At 55.4% G+C, this 25,057-nt stretch overlaps 2 protein-coding genes across 2 annotated transcripts in view; both read right to left on the bottom strand.

The window, feature by feature from the left end:
- Positions 1–3,689: 3,689 nt before the first annotated feature.
- Positions 3,690–9,571, bottom strand: ACR (acrosin; the record flags this gene model as incomplete). The annotated part of the gene is made up of 5 exons (XM_079714923.1): positions 3,690–4,223; positions 4,751–4,896; positions 7,780–8,063; positions 8,267–8,473; positions 9,504–9,571. The coding sequence occupies 5 exons, from the start codon at positions 9,569–9,571 to the stop codon at positions 3,690–3,692; spliced, it is 1,239 nt and encodes a 412-aa protein (XP_079571049.1).
- Positions 9,572–16,975: 7,404 nt separating this feature from the next.
- Positions 16,976–25,057, bottom strand: part of SHANK3 (SH3 and multiple ankyrin repeat domains 3) — a gene marked incomplete at both ends in the record, with an annotated part of 48,675 nt that continues 40,593 nt past the window's right edge. The window contains one exon of the mRNA XM_079714325.1: positions 16,976–17,567. Within this exon, the coding sequence (XP_079570451.1) occupies positions 16,976–17,567 (592 nt within the window). The remainder of the gene's footprint in view (positions 17,568–25,057) is intronic.

Raw genomic sequence — 25,057 nt, 5'->3', positions numbered from 1 at the left:
CGCACGGGCTTCAGTAGTTGTGGTACACGGGCTCAGTAGTTGTGGCTCGCGGGCTCTATAGCGCAGGCTCAGTAGTTGTGGTGCATGGACATCATTGCTCTGCGGCATGTGGGATCTTCCTGGTCCAGGGCTCGAATCTGTGTCCCCTGCATTGGCAGGAGGCTTCTTAACTACTGTGCCACCAGGGAAGCCCCTGAAATCTTTATTTTTAAGAAAATAAAAAATTTAAAATTTAAGGGATATACTGAATGGCTTTTGAAGCTTCCTTTCAACACTTCTTTTTTTAAAAAACTCACGTTGTAACAAAGAAGATGTCATAAAGAGCACCGAATGTAACCTATGAGTTTAGCTCCATATCTAGAAGAATTTAGCTCACAAAATAGTTTTTGTATATTTTGTGTAGTAGATGCATGAGTGTAATGAATTAAGACCTGCTTGGATGTTATTTTTAATTTAACCTGGCAAATTAATTGAGACTTGAACACACTTTTGTTCACCTTGGAGAATGTATAGCATTATAGAACATCTGAGGATTTTGTTTTAAATATATTGTTATTTGGATGTAGTAACATCAGCAGCCAGAGAGGTTCAGAGAGGTTGGATACTTCGGAACATCTTTATATAGGAAATAGACCTCCCATTTCTTAAGCAGATTGCTTCTGGAATTAGTGCAACAGAAATATTAGCTGGAGTTTAATGGAGAAGTTGTGCCATGCATGAACTGCTCCTATCGGTATATCTTTCAGTTTTCCACTGATGTTTGTGATGCTTGAAAAATCCAAATTCTGCTTGGATAAATTGATTTTATGCCTTTTTTTCCTCTACCTACCTCTTTGCCTAGGAGTCCTTCCACGTTTGTTACTATCAAGAGTTATTGCCCTATTGCATTACTGGTAAGAACTCTTAGCTGTATTCATTCAGAATGCTTTAAACTTATTCATAAACTACATTTGTTTATGGAAAAAATTCCACAAATGAAATATTACCACACACCTATCAGAATGGCTAAAATTAGAAGGCTGACCATAGCAGGTGCTGGTGAGATGCCTGAGAACTGGAACTCTCCTCACTGCTGGTGGAACGCGAAATGTTTCCACCATTTTGAGAAGACACTTTGGCATTTATTAAAAATGCTAAACATCGGGGCTTCCCTGGTGGCACAGTGGTTGAGAGTCCTCCTGCCAATGCAGGGGACACGGGTTCGGGCCCCGGTCCGGGAGGATCCCACATGCCGCGGAGCGGCTGGGCCCGTGAGCCGTGGCCGCTGAGCCTGCGCGTCCGGAGCCTGTGCTCCGCAACGGGAGAGGCCACAGCACTGAGAGGCCCACGTACCACTCACACAAAAAAAAGCTAAACATGCACCTACCATATGATCCAGCCATTCCACACATACTCAGCCAAGAGGTATGAAAGCATGTGTCCATACAAAGACTTGTATGTGAATGCTCATCGCTGCTTTATTTACATAACCAAACATCCATCAACAGTGAATAGAAAAATAAATTGTAGTATAGCCGTATGATGAAATATTCAACAATAAAAAAGGAATAAACTGCTGAACACACTACCATAAAGATGAATCTCAAAATGATTCTGCTGAGTGAAGAAGCTAGACAAAAAAAGTACTTGATGTGTGATTCCATTTGTATAAACTCCTTAGAAATGTAACTTTATAGTGAGAAAAAGCAGATGAGAGATTGCCTGGAGCCGGGGAGGAAAGGGCTGGAGGGATTACAAAGTGCCACAAGGAAACTTTGGGGAGTGATGGATATGCTCACTGTACTGATTGTGCTGCTGGTTCTGCGGTTGTAGTCATAGGACAAAACTTACACCCAGCGAAGCTTACAACCCAGCCATTCCACTTGTGAAAGCACATGTCCAACAAAGACTCATCTGTAGTGACCAGAGCAGGTCATTGATGATTCTTTACCAAGAATGTAGTTTCTGCAGAAAACCCCAATAAGCTAACTTCTGTTTCTTGATCAGTTTTCTACGCATTAAAAATGAATTACCTCCATTTTCTTTCCACTTCCATTTACAATTTACTGCAATTATATTCATTGGGATCAGTTTTTTCCTTGAAAATATGTTTAGATTTCATATACTGATCAAATTCACAACTAGAACTTCTGCCCCTTTAAGAGTCATCATTGTACATCTTTTATTCCTGACATACCCGGTTTTCTAGTGTCAGAGTTTTACCACGTGCAGGTTTAGCCACTGTCTAATCGTTTTCTGTTATTCTTCCTCGCAATAAGATTCATTATGAATTTTATTTTATTTTTTATTTTTATTTTTATTTTTATTTTTTTTGTGTGTTACGTGGGCCTCTTACTGTTGTGGCCTCTCCCGCTGCGGAGCACAGGCTCCGGACGCGCAGGCTCAGCGGCCATGGCTCACGGGCCCAGCCACTCCGCAGCATGTGGGATCTTCCCAGACCGGGGCACAAACCCGTGTCCCCTGCATCGGCAGGCAGACTCTCAACCACTGCGCCACCAGGGAAGCCCTGAATTTTATTTTTTTGAGAATACTTATCATTTGCCTAACGATCCCACAGGGAAAGAGTGAACATATTCCTCGGATGCCTGGATGCCCTTCGGTGTTGGTTCAACGTACTGCTTATCCATTTCTTCCCTGCTCCTCCTGTCCCTGCGGGCAGGGGCTTCTGCTCCAGGATCTGTGAGCCATTTTCAGGGCTAGAGTATCCACAGGGACATGAAGGCCGATCAAAGAGTCTTGCTTCACTTATAAACAGCTTCATTCATAATTTTTAAAATGAAGATTAAAACATCCATTAGATTGGCAAGGCTCGATGAATTTGTTATGAACCAGATGTGGGGAAACGTGCACATTGAGGGGGGAGCTAAAATAGAAGACTGGAAATTCCCTCCTAGGAAGGAAACGTGACACTACGGCTCATAAATGCCCATACTGTGGAGCGTAGTTAGAGAAGGGGTCCATATGTGCTAATATGGAAATGTCTGTATTTGATAAATGAAAAAAAGGAAGTCAAAGAGTAATATGAACAGTGAAAATATAAGAAGGGGATTAGGTTATAGTCACGTGCATGGGAAGTTTGCAGAAGGTATACAACAACCCGCCGCCTAGACTCTGCAGGCTCCCATCAGAGTGTTCCTTGAGCTCAGCTCTGTCTCTCCAGGAAGGAGACCCAAGTGTCAGCTACAGATCACAGGCCCAGGGCAGAATTTTCCACCTCAAGGAGGAGAGAAGAAACAAACGAAGGACAGATTCCTCTCGTGGGTCTGTCTCTTCACACCACCAGGAGAGCATGGCCTCCAGCAGACTTGGACGCACACCCTTCATTTCTAGTCAGCTCACCTCACGGGAGCTGGGAGGCCCGTTGATTTAATATGCAGAGACACTGAGCGCTAAATGACTACCTGGACCACAGCCCCAGGTCACCTTGTTCTAGTTTTTAAAATCAAGATTTTAAAAGAACCACAATTGACACCATTAATACAAGCAATTCCAACTTGTCGGGCGGTGAGCAGAGGCGGCAAGGTAGATGAGATGAGGGATTGAGTTAGGGAGGGCAGATAGGAAGAAGTCCAGAAAGCATCTCTTTATGTACATATATTTATATTTATATTTGTATTTATAATCATTTATTTCGACTTTTTTTCCTCAGGAGTGAGGGGTTCACTGGGTCCGTTGAGAAGGGGGTCAGATCAGAAGGAGGCAGGCTGCTCTGGGATGTCTGTGGTCTCCATTTCATAAGTGCCCTTTCTGTCAAAAAAGGTCTTCCCCTTCAAGGCCTCTATGAGCTGCTGTAGTCGCTTGGCAAAAGAAAGTGCTTGGGGAGGTTTAGTGGAAGGTGGCAGTGGGGGAGGAGGAGGGCGGGGCGGTGGGGGAGTGGGGGGCGGTGGAGCTGCGGGTTGGGGTCGGGCCACTGCAGTGGGGCTCTGGGAGGGAGGTGGTCGAGGAGGGGGTTGGAAGTACCAAGGTGGCCAAATAGAAGGCTGAGTGGAGGCGGATTTAGCTGGGGGTGCTGGAGTAGAAGGAGGGGGAGGGGTGGGCAACTGAATCATGTGCAAAGCGTTAGAACCAATCTTGGAAGCAATCCAGTTCAGATAGGACCAGGTAGACGTGTAGACTCCGGGGCGCTTAGCTCGGGCACAGCCTACCCCCCAGCTGGTGATTCCCACGACCACGTAGCTGTTTTCCACGCTGTCTCTGCACACGAGAGGCCCACCGCTGTCCCCCTGCCCAGAAGGACACAGAAGTCACTCTCTGCCAGAGCCACTTTCCCTGCCCAGAAGGGTCATAGACTCTGGGAGGCAATTTTGCAGTCGTATGTTTCCCTGCTGCCATAAACACAGGAGATTGTGGTAAAGTTGAGGTGCACCAACAGCTTCTCTGGGATGTGAGAAGGGTGTGGATTGTCCTGGGTTTCCTCGCAGTGAGGGGGCAAGGTGACAAACCCATGTGCCTGTGCATGTGGTTTTACGTGCGTATGTGAGCATGTGTGTTCAAGTGGATTTGACTGTTCTGCATTCTGGTGAAGAGAGGTAAGCATCCTCTTTGGAGCTGTGTTTGGACGATATGATCTCTGCGTTAGGGTGGGATAAAGTTCTACAAATGGTGATTGATTCCTTGTAGGGGCAGCTGGTGGGTGTCACCTCCCAAGCTCATTGTGATTGCAGATGCTGGAAGACGGGACCAGGGAAATTTGCTCAGGGATCCAAAAAAGAGGTGTCCGCAAGGGCCTGGGCACCCAAAGGAAAGTTACCTGGCAGGTGTCAATCTTGCCTTCAGGATACCCTGCGCACACATTGGTTGAACGAATGCGCCCATTGTACCACCTGGTCGAGTTGCATAAGTCGAGGTCGATGATGTCCACACATGCCTCCTGCAGTATAGGTGATGTCCTGGGGACTACAGCCAGGCGACTCAGTGGTCAGTGATCACAGAAGACATGTTCTGGGAAAGCCCTGCCTTCCTCCCTCCACTAAAACCCCATCGTTCTGAAATGCTCTGTTTAAACCTAAGATCCATGCAAGTCAATGCCCCAGGCCTCTCCTTACCCACTCCAGAAGGGAAGAAAACACATGGCTGGAAGAGCAGAGGAGAGATGGGAGATGGAGGTGGAGGAGAGAGGAAGAGAGGAAGGAGGTGCCCAGTGGGCAGACGGCAGGTGGAGGATGGATGGATACAGCTGGAGAGTCGTGGACATTAATGGTAGGCGATGGCTTACAGAAGGCATGTTAACAATTATACTGGGGTGCGCTGAGCGCTCACTGTGAATCACACAGGCTTCGTCCATTCACTCCTCATGCCCGCCTCATGAGTTAGGAACGGTTATTCCCCTTTTCTCCCATCAGGAGGTTGGAGCACCAATTGCCAAGGTCACAGCAGGGACCTGGTGTGGCTTGGATTCACACCCAGGTTTTCCTCTCTGTACTCAAGTCCAGGCCACACCTTTCGCTCTGGCTCTAGGTCACCCCCTGCTTTTCGTCCTCCCCCCGTTGTGCACAGGACCCGCTGGACCTGGTCTCATGAGTCCCTCCCCATGCGCCTCGTATCTGTTTAGAGATGTAGACAGAGCAGAGCTACGGCAGGGCCTCCACACACAGGCAGACCTGTCAGGGGCACGGGTGGTTGAAATGATCCCTGAGGCCACGTCAGAACTTCCTTTATTGCCTCAGATGCTCGGCCATGACCAGGGGTCATGGAGCAGCCAGCTCCATTGCATCTGGCTTGGAGCCCAAGAGCCGACGCGACCGTCCCCTCTGCATCACGTGGTCCCACAGACAGGAGGGTTCCACTGGCCCTGCCACAGCAGCACCCACAGCCCAGCCACAGCCCAGTGGGCTTGAATGTCATCTGCAGTACAGATGGGGAGTTGCCGGATCAGACCTGTCGGAGGGGCAGACCCGGAGCATGGCTCTGAAGCCCGAGATGGAAGGCAGGAGCCCCATGGAGCGCTGTGGGTGGGGCAGGCACAGGAAGCATTCAGTAGATGGCTGCTGAATGCACGTTTGCGTGGCTTTGGTTATGCTTCCAATCTCCTTAGCCCCACCTTTCCTTCCCATCCAAGCAGCAATGAGGGTTTTGTACATGCACTGCCCTTTGGGTAGGGGTAACACGGAAATAACAATGGCAAGCCTGGCTTGTTGGCCATTAAGGTGACCTTTTAAATCTATGGCAGAGCCCACAGTCTTGAAAGCCATGAGATTCATTGTTAACAGCCAGGTGTCCTGAAACACAGAAGAGTTTTCTCAGTCCCAGCACCTTGGCTTTAAACATCAAATGCCAAAAAAGCCTGCAGGAGCTAAAAATTCAATGGAAAAAGAGGCCGATTCCCAAAAGCACTCTTCCAGCCCCAAAGCATCTGAGTTCAAGGAACAGGTAGGTCAAGGAAAAGAAAGGTCAGAAGGAATATCACAGGAGGCTGGGGGTTTCTTTAAGACTTGTCCTTAAAGGTGGGGGATGTGCTTGCAAAAAAAAAAGATAGAAATCTCATTAAATTTAAGGTGATTCTAGAACAAAATAGGTCTTGCGTGACGTCCAGGGTATAGGTGGGAGCCCACAGTTCTCCTGAGCAAAAGGACAGCAGAGGTGGGGTTGGCGGGCGGCGGGGGGGCGCGAGTCACCGGATGGAAATCCTGAGATCAGCCTCCCAGGGACTGCAAGAACCCCCAAAAGAGCCCCCGTCGGACGGGTGGGCAGAGCAGGGCAGGCCAGGGGGTGAGACAAGAAGAAAGTGTGTACTTGCTCTAGAGATCATGGCAGAGCCACGGACACCAACAGCCGGACAGGGATTGACACCCCAGGCCAGGGGGGAAAGGTTGTGAGTCAGCAAAGGCCAGTGAAAGCAAAGGCGGCTGGGAGGAGATGCCCTTCCCTGAGGGACAGCATAGGTGGCAATCCTATCAGAAACTAAGATCAAACTTTGAGAGAGGAGAAGACGAGTTAAGGGAAGAATCCAAAATTACTGATTTTTGTTACCAAAAAAAGAAAAAAATACTGAGTTTTAAACCCCAAATAATTGAACTGCCTTGAATTAGGAATCCCAGATTTTCCATTATCAACGAACAAAAGAGATTGAAAGCTAAGTTAATTTCAATCATATCTTCACATCCCTAATGTGACTGAGTGAAGACTCACGCACCCACCTACGGAAAGCTGAACGGGCAGCTCACGAGCAGAGGCCTGTCCTACTCCGTCCTGCCCCGCTAGCAGAACCTTGCTGCCTGTTGCTGACCCGCAGAAAGCCACACCCACCACCGGCCCCTCTCCCAGTCTCCAGAGGACACGCGCAGTTACGGCTGGGCAGGAGGGGCTGCCGGGAAGCATGGGGAGCAGAGGTGGCACTAGGACAGAAGGGCCGGGCTCGGGAGTCGCAGAGCTTGGAGACCACTTGACCTGGCCCTTCCATATACAGATGGGGAAACTGAGGCACAGAGAGGGAAACTCGGTCTAAAACCCTTCTCCAAGTGCTGCTTCGGGGCGCGTCCCCCACTTCCAGAACTCACCCCGGGGCTCCAGGCACAGCCTCGACCCCATGCTAAAGACGCCAAGGTTCTCCTTGCGCGTGCCATCTGCCTCTCCCCGGGGGGGGGCACACCAGCCGCCGGTGAGGGGCCCTGGACAGGGAACTCTACTCTGTTGCTCTGGCTGTGAAGGGGGACAGTGACAGGACCCACTCACAGCACCGCGCTGGGGACTGGGTGGGGCTAGGGCAGGTGTCCACATATTTCCCCTTCACCTCAAGGACCACCAAGGGGATGAGCAGCACTTCTCCCTGCAGGTACTCACCGTTGTCTTTTAACAATCCCCAGCCAGCCACCCAGCATGTCTGGGGAATTCTGGGTGGGCCTGCCCGAAACTGGGGCAGGCAGCCTGGTCCAATGAAGTGCCCACAGGGAACAGGAGGGGTGATCTTCATGAGAGCGATGTCGTTTGCCTCTGATCCCGGGGAGTATTTCTCGTGAATGATGATTTTCTCAGCATATCTCTCCTGCAGAGGCGGCTTCACTGGCTTATTGCTTCCCCACACGACTTCGTTTGCTCCGAAAATCAGCCTCCAGTCGGTAACTTTGCTGTGGGCACAGAGGTAAGCCAGGTCACCCTCGCTGTGGACTGGCTGGTGACCGTGACCCTTGGAGCACCCCATCCCCAGCAGGTGCGGCTCAACCACACTGGGCCCAAAGCCTCAGGTTTCCCCGGCACACAGGCCCTTGGAGAACGCCCAGTTCTGAGAAGAGCCTTTCTGAAGACCCCCTCTGCGTGTCCCCGCACATACTTTTTGCTCTGGAAGCAGTGAGCAGCAGTGAGCAGCCAGTGGGCGTTCAGCAAGGTGCCCCCGCACGCATGATACCGCCGGTTGTTGTGGTACGTGAAGATCTGGAGGCTGACCATCCAGGGCCAGGCCCCGTGCGCTGCGGCCTGCCCGCCGATGATACGCATGCCCCCTTGCTGGTTCTGCCTGAACCGTAACCCGCAGGGGCCACTGAGGAGAGACCATGGGCACAGTTCGAATCAAGAATAGGCCAGCCTGTCCTCGTGCTTCCACAACTGGGGGAGGGGGCATGGGGCCAGTCATGGTGGGGAAGAGCCGTGGGGTCCTGGGAAAGCAGGGGCCACTCGCGGGTGTGGGATCCAGGGGGACGGCTGAGCAGCGGTGCTGTGGCGGCTGTGATGGGACAGGAAGCCACGGGCTCCAGGAAATATTCCAGGGGTGGCATTTCTTGGGTCTTGTGAGTGTGGTCACAAGGTGGGGATAGAGGGGGCCATGGGTAGCTAGGACAGACTGTGAGGGCCCTAGAAGTATGGGAGATCCCTGATCAGAGGGGGAGGCTAAAGGTGGGAGCGGAGGGGGGTAATCTTGTGTGGGAGACTCCGGGAAGAGCCAGCGGGTCCTGGGCTGCAGGGCTGGGTTGGACAGTGGTAGGAGGAGAGCAGCCGCAGGTAGATAAAGTGACCCCCAGGGGAGGGGGCACACTGAGGCGGGAGCGGCCCAGAGGGGGAAGGTCAGGGCTCTGTGTCTCTGGTGGGAGTTTGGCAGTCATTGGCACTGCGGGGTACCTTAGGGGCTTGGGATTCTACACGTGGAGTGGAGGTCCCAGAGGTACCACCTGACGATACCCTGGGGCCTTTGGGATCACCCTCAGTGGCTGCGTGGGGGGGGGGTGGTTCCAGTATCTGCGGGAGGACAGGAGCTCCTAAGAATCAAGACTCCCATTCAAGAGACAGTGAAGTCAGTCGCTGGACGGGGAGGGAGCACAGGCCTGTGTGCTGCAGGGCCCGAGGAGTCAATCTCTGGCGGAAACCATGGACGTCTGGGGCCCTGGGGGATCTGGGCTGAGGATGCTGGGAGCAGGGCTGGTCTGGGTTGGGGATATGGGTAACAGGCGCTGTGAGACCCGGGGGACTGCTGAGGCCCCAGCTTGGCTTCCTCCAGAGCCCTGGACAGAGGGAGTCTGGGTGGGGTCTGTTACTCAGAAGACACCCTCCCCACCCCAGGTGTCTCTGACACTTACTCACACATGGTGTTATCTCTAGCGACCACAGACACTGCCAAGACCAGCATAACGGCAGTTGGCAGCATCTCTACCAAACTCCTGCCCCAGCCTGGCCTGGAAGCCCAGTGACCTCACAAAGCTCCATGGCCTTCTGACCAATCAGCAGAGTGACCTCCCACCACCCCCACCCTCCAAGCAGTTGGGCCAGGCAGGAGGAGCCCTTTAGCTCAACCGGTTCACGCTGAAGTGACTTCCCAACTTCCTGCACAGGTTTCCCCCACCCCAGGGTGACGCGGGTTCACATGCAGCGCCCTCCCTCTGTCCCAGGGCCAGGATCTTCAGTCCCAGTTATCTTCCAAGGTCCCACACCATCTGAGGTTCCAGCTTTGTGCAGGTTCAGGGTCTGACCCTCATGCAAGCTGTAGCCACAGTCCCATTCCAACTCACTGACTGAGGGGCAGCTCAGCCACTCTGCGACAAGATGGTGCAATATGTCAGCGGTTCGAGGCAGGCTCCACAGGTTGACAGACCCTTAACACTGCGGGGGGAAATTGTCTTTCCCTCTTCCAAGTGTGTGCTATCAGCACGCTTTCTGAAGACCATTTTGAACGTACCCACCTTAAGACTACAAAGCCCACCTTTCTCTCCACAGGGTCTCGGTCGGTATCTTCTACCTGAGTGTCTCCAGGTCTCCTCCCTGGGGCCATGTGCAGCAGGGTGTTGTCTCCTATACCTGAGTGTCAGGAATTCTCAGCACAGTTACCTGAATGTCATGAAGTAATGTTTCTTCTGATTGTCAGAAGACAGCATCTCACCTCCCAGAGTAGGAGAATGCTCACCTCACCTACCTGGATATTAAAAAGTTTTACCTCGGGCTTCCCTGGTGGTGCAGTGGTTGAGAGTCTGCCTGCCAAGGCAGGGGACACGGGTTCGTGCCCCGGTCTGGGAAGATCCCACATGCCGTGGAGCGTCTGGGCCCGTGAGCCATGGCCACTGAGGCTGCATGTCCGGAGCGTGTGCTCCGCAGTGGGAGAGGCCACAATAGTGAGAGGCCCGCGTACCGCAAAAAATAAATAAAATAAATTAAAATAAAATAAAATAAAACTAAATTTAAAAAATAAATAAATAAAAATAAAAACCGGTAGTGATTTAAAAAAAAAAAAAAAAAAAAAAAAGTTTTACCTCCCCTGTAAGAGTGTGGGGAGGTCGCATCTCTACCTACCGGAGGAGCAGTCTTAGCTCCTGTACCTGAGTATATGGTCTCAACTGGCCTATCTGAATGTCAAGGAGTTGCACCCCACCTATATGAGTGTCACAAGGTCCCACCTCTCCTACCCGAGTGTCAGGACACCTCATGTCCTCTTTCCAGGTATGAAGAGTTTTCAGATTGTCAGACGATCTCGATTCCTTTACCCGAGCATCTTCTCTGACTAAATGTCCTACCTTCTCATTTCATGTAAACTTCAGGAGGTCACATCCCCCTCAACTGAACATCCAGCAGGCCGCATATATCTTAGCTGAGTATCAGGGGGCTGCCGTCTCCTCTCCCTGACTGTGACGATGTCTCTTTTCTTCCATCTCAGGGCCAAAGGCCTCAACTCCACCACCTGAGTGTCGCTTTGTCCCATCTTCTCTGCCTGAGAACCAAAAGGTCTCACATTCTCTATCTGAGTGTCAAGAGGTTGCATCTCACCTGTATGAATGAGTACTCTGAGACTTCAACTGCCACACTGGAGTGTCAGGGATTCTCGCATCGCCACTTGACTGCCAGGAAGTCTCCCAGCCCCTGCTTGAGGAGACCGTCGTCTCCCTTCTGGAATGTCGTGAGCTTACATCTTCTCTACCTGAGCACCACAAGGTCTCCTCTCCTCTACATAAGTGTCCAAAGCTCTCCTCCCAACCCCCTGACTGTCTGAAGTCTTTCTCTCCCCTTCCTGGGTGTCTGGAGGTCTCATCTCCCCTACCAGAGGGTCATGAAATCTCTATCTCCCATTTGAGTGCGAGGAGGTCTTACAGGCCCTGAGTGTCGGGAGGTCTCGTCTCTACCTGACAGGCCTCATCTCTTCTGCTCTGTGTCTGGAGGTCCTGCCTCTTCTCTCTAAGTGACCGAGGGGTCTCCTCTCCCTTACTTTAGTACAAGCATGTCTCATCTTCCTTATTTGAGTGTCACGAGGCTTCATTGTCCCTGGGTATCAGGCATTTCCATCTATTCTACCTAATTGTCAGGGCATCTCACTTCCTCTCCAATGTCCAGAGACATCCTCTCACACACCTCATTGTCAGGAAGTTATTTTCTCCACATGACTGGCCCCAAATATACTCTCCCTGCAGGTCAGAAGGTCTTGTTCTCTCCTATTACAAAGCCAGAATATGTCATCTCTATTTACTAGGGGATGACAAGGCCTTATCACCCCAGTGACGAGCAGGATGATCTAACTTCCTTACTTGAGTTTGAGATTCATTATTTCCCTTCCTGCCAAGCAGGAGGTTTGATTTCCCTTATATAAATGCAATCGGGTCTCAAAGATATCAACTATTGGAGTGTCACGAGATTTTTCTCTCTGCTACTGCATGTCGGGAGGTCTCCCTCTCCGCTCCCTGAGTGTAAGGAGGATTCATCTCCCCTCCGTCCGTTTCAGGGCTCTTAGATACTTTATCTGTTAGGATCTCTTACTTCCCATACCTGAGTGTCACAGGACTTGTTTCTTCTACTTGACTTTCAGGAGGACTCTTCTGCCTTACGTAAGTGTCCAAGGTGTCTCTCTCTCTCTCTCTCTCTCTCTCTCATCTCAGGTGGTCTCACCTCCTCTATCTGAAGGTTTCGAGGTCCTATTTCACCAACCTGAGGCCTTGCTTATTTTAACTCAGTGTCAGACTGTGCCTGATAAAGTAACCAAAAAAGGCTTTGGAAATATAGTTCAAGAAATGGCAATAGGAACTCTATAAGTGATATTAAAGGTTTGTTTGTTAAAGAAAAGGTTATTCAGGTGTCTTTACAGGATTTTGATGGGCATAAAATTGGTACGGTATTTAGATCCATGAGAATCATTTAACAGAATGATGTAACCATTTATTTTAAACGTTAATATGTACAATTTTCTGGAAATCATAACTTTTGCAAGTTTTTCAAAATATAAGATGAAAATGTAACATATAAACTTCAAGATGAAAAGTGGTACCCAGTTTCTCAAAACATTTAGGGGTTATGCAGTAACAAAGATTGAAGACCCAATGTCTAGACTCTAGGAGACGATTATTGTTTGACTCTTCCGAGTAGCGCCCACTCCTGATTCTTGGAGGGGTTAGAGTACCTGCTCCCAGCCACAGTCATGGGTTGGGCGATAGGCACATGGACCAGCAGGCTTAATTTTGTCATTAAACCTAATGGAAGAGTGACTTCGTTTGCCTTCTCCACGCTGTTCCCAAGAGCAAAGGAGGGAGGTGGGAAGGTACAGGACAGTTAGGATTCTGGGGCCAGAGGATGGGGTCTCAATGGCTACTGGGGGCTTGGCTCAGGCCAAGGTGGGGCTCCCCGTACCCCTCCACCCGAGGTTCCTTCTCCCCAGTCTCTAGGCCCCCTCCCTCCCCACCCCGACATGGCCCGCTAGCTGACCCCGGCCCTCCTCCCTGCTCCTGTGTACTCTGAGCAATCCAACTCCCACGCCATCTTCCTCACACGGACCCTTAACCTCTGCCGGCTCCCACCTGCCCCTGCCTCACTTCTCCCATCCTGCTCACTCCCACCCATCCTCTGTTCCTCTCCAGCATGGCCCCCGGCAGAGCAGAAACCTCATCATGCAGCCAGCCTTAGTGCCCACAGGACCTTGGGGGCGGCTGGTGGCAAGGGAGGGTTGGAGCCACAGCCTCTGCTCCGGGTTCCAGAGCGAGCACTGGTGAGTTGCTTGGGGCCCCTGAGAGGATAAAGCTGGAACATTCTGAGGTCATGACGAGGCAAAAGCAGGGCAGGGAGTTCGTAGCCCTGAGTGAGAAAGTGGCCACAGGCGTTTGGAGGCTTCAGCTCACTCAGCCCCGTGTCCCTCTGCCATCTCTCCACCTGCCCCTGCAGGCTTCTCTGGTATAGATCTGGAAGGTTCTGACTCATTTTCTGAGGCACTGGGGTGGCTTCCGACCTGTGGGGATATCGGTCTCCCCAGGCCCCCCGGGGCCGGGACGGCAACGCCATTTCCAGGGAAGGGGGCTCCCACTGCCTTGCTCTTCCTCTCCTCCACTGAAAAGCTGGACTTGCCCCAAGTTCCGGGCCCAGTTCCAGGGAGGCCCAGGGTTCCATGCGCAGCTCAGAGGAGCCCAGCGCCCCAGCTGCCACAGTGCTCAGGCCCCGAGCAAGTCAGGGCCCCACCTCTGCCCCGCACACTCGGACCCTCCCAGGCCCCCACTACTCCTCGACTCCCTTCTTGGCCTCTTCTGTAGGATGACCACTGTTTCTAACTTGAAAACGAAGCCAAAAATTTGAAAAGTGTTGAAAATTTGAAATTGGGGGGCTTTCTAGACAGACAGTGAGCCTCTCTCAAGGTCCCACTGCCAAGTAGTCGCCGTCGCAGCCTCACTGGGGCCTTCACCTTCCCTTGCAGGCCGTCCAGACCTTCACCTGCTCCTCAGAGCTTCTCTGCCTTCCCACCCCCTCTGGGTAAAGACACCTGAGTCCACCCCTCTTCTGCCCACAAGGCTTCACTCCATCCACCGTTCTTACTCTTCCTGGGATCCTCACGCTTTCCCGGAGGCGTCGCCCAGGCCTCATCCTGAATCGAGGTCTACACTTGTCATATGTCACATTCACACTCCACCTTGACCCAGCGTGGCCAGGCTCTGCACCCACTGCCCCTCTTAAAACCCCGCCGGGTGACTGGGGCCCAGCCGGTCTGATATCCCACCTCTGCAGCTTCTGGCCCTCTCTCAGACCCGGGCCCCACAGTCGCCACCCTTTCACGGCTCCCTCTGGGTCTCCTTTGCCCTCTCACCTCACTGTTCCTCCTCCTTTCACTCTTTGAGGTGCCTCTGCCCTTCCTGTGAGCCACCAGCCCCCACCAGGTGCCACATGGCACTTGCCCCATCAATGGCTGGTGGCAGCTGGCTCAGAGGGGAGAAGGCCTGAACATGGGCAGAAGCTTTGGGGGCTGGAGAGCAGGGACAGACAGAAGAGGGTTCAAAGACAGGAGCAGCAGAATTTAGGGACAACTGGATACCGGGGGGAAAAGCAGACAGAGGCCACGGAGGACAACCGGACTTATAGCTCAGGAGGCGTCATTCACTGAGCTGGTGAGCAGAGAGCGAAGCTTCCAGCTCAGGAAGCATGGGCTCAGGTCCAGCAGGACTTGGAGAGAGAGGCACAAAGAAGCCAGGCACGTGGGCGTGGAGCTCAGCAGAGAGCCTGGGTCAGAGACAGGGATCTGTGTGGTCACTGCGTGTGGCTGAATGCTTACTCGAGGCCAGGGAGGTTTGTGTGAGCTACCCAAGGGACAGCAGAGATTGTGCTCCCAATATCTCCTCTCAAGCAGGCAACAGAGAGATGGTTTCATTTCTTATAAATTTATTACATAATAATATTATAATAATTATTATCAATAATAATAATAATATAAGAAACATAGATCTCTGTGGGGTGTATCACAACGTCAGGGTCAGGAGGCCTCAGGACTGGAGCAGGGGGTGAAATCCCCCAGCTGGAACTCCATACAAAAGGAGGGGTGAAGCAGAACTGACCCTGTAAAGTTAAAAACCCAAATTGAACGGAACCAAAAACCCACAGGTGAGTGTGAGACGAGTGTGTATGTGGCAGTCTGTTACAGTGACTGCTGCTGTGTGTGTGACCTGGTCTGTTGGTGAAAGGGTTACTGGGTGTGAATCTGCCCAGGGAATGGGGCCGGCGGGCCGGGGGCGGGGCGGGTGGGCACAGACCGGCGTGCCAGGTCCCTGGGCTGTGAAAACTTCTGTTTTCTGGGTTTTTTAATTTTTATTAAAAAAAGCTAGAAATATAAACAGAAACTTGTGAGTGACGTGGATGGAGCTTAGTCCAGACTCCACAGCCTAGGTTTAAAAACGTCCCGGGCCCCCCGCCCCACAGGTCATTGCTGAGTGTGAGTAGTCACAGTAAGGGGGGCTGGGGTGCCCGCCGGGGCCTTTGCCTCTCCCCAGGGCTCGCAGTGGCCTGGCTCTAGGGCTGCCCCTATGAAGCCCGATGGGGGAGAGCACTGCCTCCAGGGGCCCGTGGGGGCCTCTCCCAAGCAGCAAGCCTTCACCAAGAAGGCCCACTCAGGCTCGGCGAGGCTCTGGAGGGACAGGCTGGGCAAACAGCAGGTCCCAGTGTGCAAGACGACCTCTGACTTTCTTTGGAAGTGGAGACGGGGTGCTTTCACAGGCACACACCCATGCACGCACCCTGTGCACGCTTCCGAAGCCCCTACACTAGTCCAGAGTGGCCCCTAGGGACCGCTCTCCAGTCAGGCACACGCGGGGCTCCGATGCACTCAGTCACACCCCGAGATTCACACACTCGCACATGTGCGCACACACGCAGGGCGGAACTGGAGACTTCAGGTCTGAGGCAGGGAGGCTTCTTTGCTGTAGTCGCCCAGCAGCGTGGGAAGGAGGCTAGGCCCCTACTGGGGAGGGACCCTGTGAGAGAGATAGCTGGGGGCGGGTGCCAGGGTCCTGCCCTCCCACCCACCACCCACCCCCGCTCCAGGGCCACGGTCTCCCAGGCCATCTGACCTTGCTAGTGCCCAGCAGGACTCGCTGCCTGCCGCCCCTCCTCCACGCAGCACCTGAAGGGTCGGTGGGGCACACTATAGCTCAGCGAGGGGAGGGGGCCCAGCCGGGGCCCCAGGGCGGGTTACTAGGACCCTGGCCAGCCCCAGACCAGCTGGAGCGTCCCCCGCCCCATGTGGGGTGGCAGTGGCAGTTGAGGGGCCAGAGATGGAAGACTGGGCAGCCGCAGCGGTACCAGTGGGGGGCTGGAGGGGAGGGGAAGGGAAGCTATTGAGGACAGAGATATTTGTTCCTTTTCTCGTTCCAAATATAGAGTGGATTAAAATATGCAAAACAGGGGGGCTCCTTGGCCCCCAACCGAGAACCCCAATGTCTCCCCCCTCCCCCCGAGTCACCAAGGTGTGTCTTGACCTTGCATGCTGGACTAGGTTCCCCCCTCTGCGAAAGTAGCCACCAGGAGCTGAGCGGGAGATGGTCAGGCCGGAGCACCCCCGTCCCCAACCCCTCCCGCTCCAGCCCCCCCGCCCCACGGCCCGCGCCCTTCCTGACCGTGTGCTGGGTGGGGCTCGACGGCCTGGGAGGGCACTAAGCAATGTACAGGGCAAGTCTCCGAGCAACAGCAAACAGGACGATTCATGCAACATTCCTGGCCCGGGCGCCGTTTGGGTCGGGGTTAGGGGGGCGGGCCGAGCCCGCGGCCCGGGGGCGGAGGTGGGGGGCCCTGCCGGCAGGGCGCGGCCGGGGCGTGGGTTGGGGGGTGGGGGGCGTCAGCTGCCGTCCAGCTGCCTGAGCGCGCGCTCGATGTTCATGCGGTGGCCCACGCGCGTGACGCCCAGCTCCACGAAGTCGTCCTTGGTGAGCGCCGGCAGGTGCGCGCCCTCGATCTCGTGGTCCTCGAAGCGGTCGCGGTGCTCGCCCAAGTGGATGCTCTCCAGCCAGTCGCCCACGTCGAACTTGCTCCAGAGTTGCAGGGGCTTTTGCTGGAAGGGCCGGCGCGGGCTGGGGGCCCCGGGGCCGGGGCCAGGCGCTGGCGAGGGCAGCGGCGAAGGCGAGGGCGAGCGGCTGCGCGCGCTCACACTGCGCACCACAAAGCGCACCTCCTTCGGCTCGTGCGGGATGGAGAGGCTGGACGACTTGAGGATGGTGGGGGGCGTGAGGCCGAAGGGCCGCCCCACGCCCCCCGCGCCCGCCCCCAGCCCCTCCACCCGCTCCAGCGACGCGGGCTTCACTGGGCTCGGGGCGCGCCGTGCCACTGGGTAGCGGCCGCCGGGCCGCACCGGGTAGGAGGCCCCGCCGCCCGGGCCCCCAGGGCTGCGCTGCGCTGAGATGGAGCTCAGCTCACCGAGGCTGCTGAAGAGCCTGCGGAGGGAGAGGGGGTCAAGGCCAGGTGAGGGGCACTAGGCGAGGTGGGGGTGGGCGGAGGGGCGGGGGCCAGCGGCCAGGAGGACTCCGGGAGGGCGTGGCCTGGGACTCGGTGGGTAGCCTTAGGGCCAGAGGAAGAAAGGAGGGTAGGGTCCCGTGGTTACTCTGGCCTCGTCCTCAGACTCAGAGCCAGTGCCCTGCTGGGGGAGGGGGGCCCTAGACTGAGCGGCCCACGAGGAGTAAAACCCCTGGCCCCCTCCACTCTTTGCGGGCTCCAAGAGCAGGCTGCCAGAGGTGAGACAGCCGCTGGGGCAAAGGGCTTCCCACCGCATTTCTGACAGCCCGGGACGCCAGCTCTGGACACTGCCCCGTCCACCCACACCCTGGAGAGTAAGACTCCGGCAAGACCCCTCACCCCTTCTCCCACACACCACTTCCCCCTCTGTCATCATGAGGGGACCCAGAACGACCTGGGCTGGCTGCACGGCTGGCTGAGTCGTGGTACAGGCTGGTGGCAGCACAAGACGGAACAAGTCCATGAGGTCTGAGACAGACACGAGGCGGCGTTCACACCCACACAGCGCAGCGGCACGTGCAGGGCAGGCGTGAGGCAGCAACACACCCATGACACTCGGCCTCCCCGCACAGGACAGCGCACAGCAGCAGCAGTAGCACCCACGTGTGTTACATGCATGCAGCAGCATGGCAGGAGTGGCAGTGGCCTGCTCACGACAGTGACACAGCAGCACATGTGCGCACACACACACACACACACACACACACACAGATGGGTCTTCACTTCCCAGCATCACCTGATAGGACCCCAGGCCTTCAGCCCCGCCACGCCCCCCAGCATGGCCATAGTGGAAGGCCTGGCTGGGGGGACTCCTCCAGAGAAAACCCACTCCTAGATCCCATGCCACCTCCACCCCGTTTCTTTCCCTATCCCCTACTGTGGCCACGGGAAGCCTCATGGGGCCGTCAGTGGCACCAAAGCCCCATGAAGCCACGCAGAGCAGAGATCCAGGCGGGCAGGTGCAGCGCACGGACAGTGAGAGGCATGGGATGGGCATGCTCACTTACACAGCCGGCGCTCGGGACCACCGCGCAGCTAGACAGAGCAGCCACATGCAGATGGGCGGGAGAGAGCAATGAGAAGAGAGTGTTAGCGGCCCAGGCCCTCAAAGCAGGCGCACGGCCCCCAGTCACGACCACAGTGAGGGCAGCCAGGTGCAGGGACCCCCCCTGGCCAGATACCCAGTAAGGGAGGAGTTCAGGTGCAGTGGGCCCAGGTGCGATGGGAGGGAACACATCTGGAGCTGCTGGAGGAAGGAAAGTGCAGGCCCGATGTGGGCAGAGCTGGGTGGGCTCCTGGTCTGCCTGTGACCTGTTCTCTGGTCTGTGAAGTGCAGACCACAGTGGTGTGCATCCACAAGCTTTACTAAGAGCCCTGTGTGGCAGCTGCTCAGCAGACCCCTGGCACTTGGGGGTGCTTTGTGTCCCCTTGTGCTGCTGCTGCCTGAAGGGCCTCTCTCCAGCTGCCATCCCACCTCCCTCTCCCTGCCCTTGTCCGCACTGGGCTAAGGACCCCTCCCCTGGGTTCCCCCACCCACCTCTGTGCTATCCTGACTGGTACCTGTCCCACACTGCACGGTCACCCTGAGCATCCCTCCTCCCCTGAAAGCAGGTTTTGTCTCTTCCTGTCTCACCCGTGCGAGGTCAGCCTCCCGCTGGAGATGCAACTCTGTCCCTCCTACTCAACCTGGTTTCCATGGCCTTCCACTGGCTCCCTCTCCTCAGCCTCTGTCCCTGCTGCCTTGCCCAACTGCTCAGATCCAGAGCAGAGCCTCTTGAAGCGGCCAGACCGTGCTTCCCCCACCCAGCAGAGAGGGACTCAAAGGACACCTGGGGTGATGGGCTCAAGGAACGGGCACCGATCACCAGAAGAAACACTCCCCTCTCCCACGTCTGACCTCCACGGTACCGCCTGGGTTTCGGAGCAAAGTGGGGCGGCAGTGGAGGGTGCCAAGGAGGTGGTAGGTGCCCAAGTGGTAGCGACTGCTAGGGAGAGGGCGAGGGAGCAGTGCTGGGGCATTGGGCCCAGGACAGTGCTCCCCTCCCGCCACCCCGGGCCCTCATGCATCCCACCCTGGCATGGGGACCTGCATCTCGGGATGGAGCTCTGCGTGGCCCACCCCCAGAGTCCCCTGGAGCAGGGTCTGGAGCCCTGGCAGGGGGTGAGCTGGAGGCCTAGGATGAGGGCAGACTGGCTCAGAAGCACCAGGGAGACCCTGCCGAGGGGAGATACTGGGTGTGGGCAGGTGGGCACCTGCCAGAGGCTAGGGCTGGTGCCAGGAGGTGCCATGAGTGAGGGACTGATCCAGCGGAGTGCAGGGGAGAGGGCCGGTCACACCCCTAAGGCTTCCCTCCCAAGGCCCCAGGGCATAGCAGGGAGCGGCCAGGGATGCCCACGGCCCAGGTGGCTGCTGCTCCGCCCCTTCCTCTCGGGGAACAGGGAACTTCCCACATCGTCCCAGGCCAGGCACCCTGGGAGTGTCCATGGTCAAGGTCCACATGTGTCCATACCACCTCTGCAGAGCCATCGCCGTCTATCACCACTCTGAGCTGTCTGACGGCCTCCCCAGCCAGGCTCTGACCACGGCATGGCCACATCACCACCCCTGCCAGCCTCCCAAATCTGGGCCACCCACTCTCTAACATGTGGCGCCTCACTAGGCACCAGCACCCCTGGACGCCTTCCGGCCTTTCTCCAGACGTCTCAGCCAGGCTCCACACTCCCCAGCAGCTTTCCCACCAGTGTCTGAACCTCGCACTGTCTGGCCTCCTCGTGACTCCTCGACCAGTGAGGTCTGCTCCACCGCCCCTCGCCCCTGCAGTTACCGAGGCTGTCAGCAGAATCCCCGTGCTGACCTGTCCACTGGTTTCCCTCTTAGGCACCCTTTCCTCTATCCCTTCCTTCCTACATAGGCCCCCCGCTTAGTTCACACTTTCTCCCAGGCCATGTCATCCACTCCCACCCTTTTCTGTGACCGATGTGCCCATGAATGCCACACGTGAAGCCACGCCACTCTCCCCAGACCTCTCCTGGGGCCTCCAAACACGCTCTCCCTCGCCCCGGTCCTTCCCACACCAGAGGCCTGCGAGCCACCATCAGCTGCTCCATCCTCTCAGCCCCATGGCTGATACGCCACCAACCCCCAGCATTAACCCTGGCCCTCCTCCTCACCCCCAGCCACCTCTGGACCCAGACCTTTTGTGGTCTCACTCAGGACCTTTCATGTCAGTTCCTAATTGTTATCCTGGACTCTTGGTCCCTAGCTCAAAGCCAGGAACACAATATGCACTGAAAAAAAATGTTACAAAGACAATGTGACATGTCACTCTCAGGCTTGACTGCCTGTCAACCCATTGGTGCCAACAGGCAAGAAAAAGCCCACTCCGGCCCTGGTCCCTGCCTGGAGCCTTCTGCCACTGCACTCACGCAGGGCAGGTCTAGGCCTGTGGCCTTTTGAAATTTAAGAGCCTCATTCACGGAAGTAATCCTCAACAGGAGCACAAACTATATCCGGGCTTGTGAGCATCACTGCACTCTCTCTGGTCTCCGTGTCTCACTCCAGCCCTAACTTCTCACCGCCCACACTAGGTCATGGCTCCAACCCTGATGCACCCAGATGCCCCTATGACCCCTCCTCTGTGACCCCTTCCTGCTCCCCTAGCAGAGTTCCGTGAACTCCTGAAGCCCTGATCACATCTCCTGCAAAAACACACCTCACAGGTCCCCAACCTGTGAGGACCTCCGCAAGGACAGAGCACATCCTGGCCCCTGTGCCCTGCACTGGCCGGCACACAACAGGTCCAGTCTCAAAAGAACAAGCCCTGAGGCACCTGCAGTCATGTATGGCTTTATCCAGATCCCTGTCAGATGGGCTAGCAGGACAGGGCTCACAGTAGGTCCCCAGGGCAGGGTTTCTCCACCATCGCAGAAACGTGTATATTCTGTGGGATGCTAATGAGTGATCTACTGAAGAACCTGTCCAAGCCCACAGCACACAGCACATCAAAAGTTCTGAGAAGTGCCGCAGGAAAGAAACCTCGTCAACTTTGTGTTTCCAAAGCTATTTCGCCATGAACTTTTCTCTGTAAAATCAGATGTGACGGTCAGACAGGTGTAAAACTGAGGGCCACAGCAAAACTGAGTATTGCTGTGGGGCTCAGAGACATGTGGCCCTCAGACCACATGTGGGATCAGATCCACCCGTGGGGTCTGGAAGACAAGGGGGTTCCGAGCAGATGGGGGGCTCTGAGCAGACGTGTTCTGCCCATCAGACTAGACCCAAAGCCAGAAGCACAAAGAGGTGGATGGTCTGGGATCAAAGTTCCAAAAAGCCAAAGGCCATGGGCCTTCTGGATGGCCCCAGTGCATTTCCCCAAGTTGCCGAGCTTCAAGTCCATGACACAAGGGGTAACCTCCCCTTCCCTTTCTGAGATCTTCCTAGATCTCGGGCCGCAGAGTGTCTTGCGGGTAAAGGACGCCAGAGCCTAGACTGAGCTGTCAGTGAGGAAGGTGGGCAGAGCAGGCGCTTCCTTTCTTGTGGTGTCTGTCGGGCGAGGAGAGGGGCAGGCCTGCGAGGGAACACATGGGGGGGCCAGTGGACAAGGCACAGGGGTGTGACCCACTGGGTGGCCGTGGCAACTGCCCTAGAGCTTCAGCTAGGATCCATCCTGGGAAGGAAACAGCCCCACTGGGACATCAGAACTTCCTGCACTTTGGACATGTCTCTGAAAGACAGTATCACTAGCACTTTTATCACTATGTGAGAAATGAGTGTCACACTCTAGCCACTGCTGGCGGCAAAACAAGAGCTGCCCAGCAGCGCCGATGGGCAACTCAGCCATTGCCGGCCACACACGGGGCTGACTGGACGTGGCCACAGCATCTCCGCTCAGCCACCTGCCAGTGGCCAGAAGTAAAGGGTCTAGGACAGGCAGTGGGGCCCACTCCAGAGGCCCATGGTTTCACCCAGGTCCGAGGGCAAGGGGAGCATAAGAGGGAGGAAGGAAGGAAGGAAGGAAGGAAGGAAGGAAGGAAGGAAGGGAGGGAGGGAGGGAGGGAGGAAGGGAGGGAGGGAGGGAGGAAGGAAGGAAGGAAGGAAGGAAGGAAGGAAGGAAGGAAGTGTGAATAGGAGCAGAAGGAAATGTAGAGGGAAGTGGGGACGGAAAGGCAGGGCAGACGGGTAATGTTGCCGGGCCTATCAAGCGGCACTGGCCGGGCTCAACTGCAAGTGATTTCAGAATCCACGTGCTGTCTGTTACACACCTGACTGATAAAGGTTTGGTCTACAGAATGAACACATACGCACTTCTGTGTGAGGGGAACTACTGCACATAAACACAGTGTCTGTCACTAGAAGGGGTTTAATGACAGAGGCTCCAGATTCTAGTGGACAGAGAGCGGGGCTTGAGGTCAGATGCCACCATCTACTGGCTGGAATGGATCTCCTTAGAACCTCAGTTTTATTGTCTGGAAAATGGAGATTATATTATCCATCGAACACAATGGCTCTGAAGATGAAGTAACATGACTTGGCCTTTTCCGGTGCAGGGCGCTCATCTTCCCGTAAGGATCCTAAGAGTCCTCCTACCAGCCTGCCTGAGGGCTTGGTCACCCTCACCATTTCACAGGGGTGGGACTGAAGTTCACTGAGGCTAAGTGGTTTGTCCAAGAATACAAACTCAGATGCAACCTGCTGAGGGTTGAAATCCAGGGCCATCGGACCCCAGGCCGATGTCAGGGAACAAAGCGAGGTGCTAAAGCTGGTGAATGCCATGGCACAGGGAGTCTCTTGTTTTAGGCTCTCTGGCATCTGGTACCCTTGGGAACAGCACCTGATTTTCCTTTGGATGCCCGCCCCCTCACTCAGCGCCCAGCCGGTAGCTCTGGCTGACCCCGTGCCCTGGCTCCCAGGATAGCACATGAGGCAGGCCTGGCCAACAGCAGCCCTATGTCTCCCTGACCCCAGTGACCGTTTCAGGGGAGGCAGGGGATCCACACGAAGCCGATCAGAGGCCGGGATTCTGCAGGAACTCCTGAGGGAAAGAGGCTCACCCTCCCGTGGGCCTGCAGGACAGATGGGATGTAAAGGTTGGAACTGCTGGCCTTGCCCCTCCCCCACACCACTTCCAAGAAAGGAAACAAACACAGGTTCTGGCATGACCCAGACCCACTGGCCAAGAGCGCCTCGCCGTGACAAAGGGGAAACGCTGAGGACGACCGTGAGGGATGTGGCGGCAGGTCCAGCCCAGAGACCACCTCCTCCTGCCCTGTGACGGCCCAGCTGCACCACGGGAGCCAGCAGAGCTAAGGCAACACCTGGGCTCTCCTGAGCTCGGCCGAGGGGCTCGACAGCCAGCAAACCTCAACCAAGTGTCTGTGCTTCTGTGGCATTTGTCCTAAGCCGCCTCCCTAGACCTCAAGTCACAAAAGACAGCACTTGCATTGAGCTTTGTTCTTTCGTCCGTTTAGCAAATGTTTTATTAAGGCCTGCACTGCGCCAGGCACTGTGCTACCCGCTGTCAATGGCTTTAATTTTCATCAGGACCAAGGGGCACAGAGGAAAGGAAGGGCTGGTGGAGGGGGGAGAAACAGAGAGCGAAGATGGGGACTGGTCCAGGCTGCATCAGGGAATCCCCACCCTCTGTTCCTCAGAGGCCTAGGACCTGGGCTGCTCACTCTGACTGGCCACTCCTGGCCACACCCCTAACACCCACTCGAAGGGCACTTTAAACATTGCCCTGCTGAGGCGAGGGCTTTCACATTCAACTGGGAGTTGGAAGAGGTGAAAAGGGGAGGGCCCCAGCGCAAGCCTGGGATGACAGGAGCTGGAGGGCAGCATTGCCGAACCACTCGGGAGAGGCATCACTAGTTTCCCAAGCCCTGACTTATCCTTTGAGTCCTTAGCTGGAAGGAAGTAGATCAGACAAGCCCTTGTGAGTAAGACCTGGACCCCTCACTGCTTTGTGAACTCTGCCTTCCAAGGTTGGCAGGAAAGACTCACTAGGTTGGTCTTCAGGGTGGCGAGAAGAAGGACTCAGGAGGTGGCACCCCATGTGCTACCCACAAAGCCACAGATGGGGGAGGGCCTACGGGGCACAGAAGGCAGAGGCAGACAAGGGCTGGCCAGGGGACGACCAGCTCTGCCTCAGACCACTCGTGGGCAGGAACCAGCTCTCCCGCCAGCAAGCATGGAGCCCACAGGCCCGAGGAGGTACCCCTTGGGGGCGGAGGCTTGGGAATGAGGTCCTCAAGGAAAGAGCCAAGGGATGAGCCCAGAGGCTCTGGCAGCTTCTGCCCAGCCAGAGCAGCACCCCAGCCCCCTGCTCAGCCCCTCCCCCCAAGCCAGCGCCTCCTCCCATTTCCAGGGCACCATGTGGCCTCTTGAAGTCCCCACCTTGTGTAGGAAGTGGGC

Source organism: Hyperoodon ampullatus, assembly GCF_949752795.1.
Source record: "Hyperoodon ampullatus genome assembly, chromosome: 11".
Taxonomy (NCBI): Eukaryota; Metazoa; Chordata; class Mammalia; order Artiodactyla; family Ziphiidae; genus Hyperoodon; species Hyperoodon ampullatus.
Note: the sequence above shows the minus strand (reverse complement) of the source record. Positions and strands in the feature narration are given on the sequence as shown.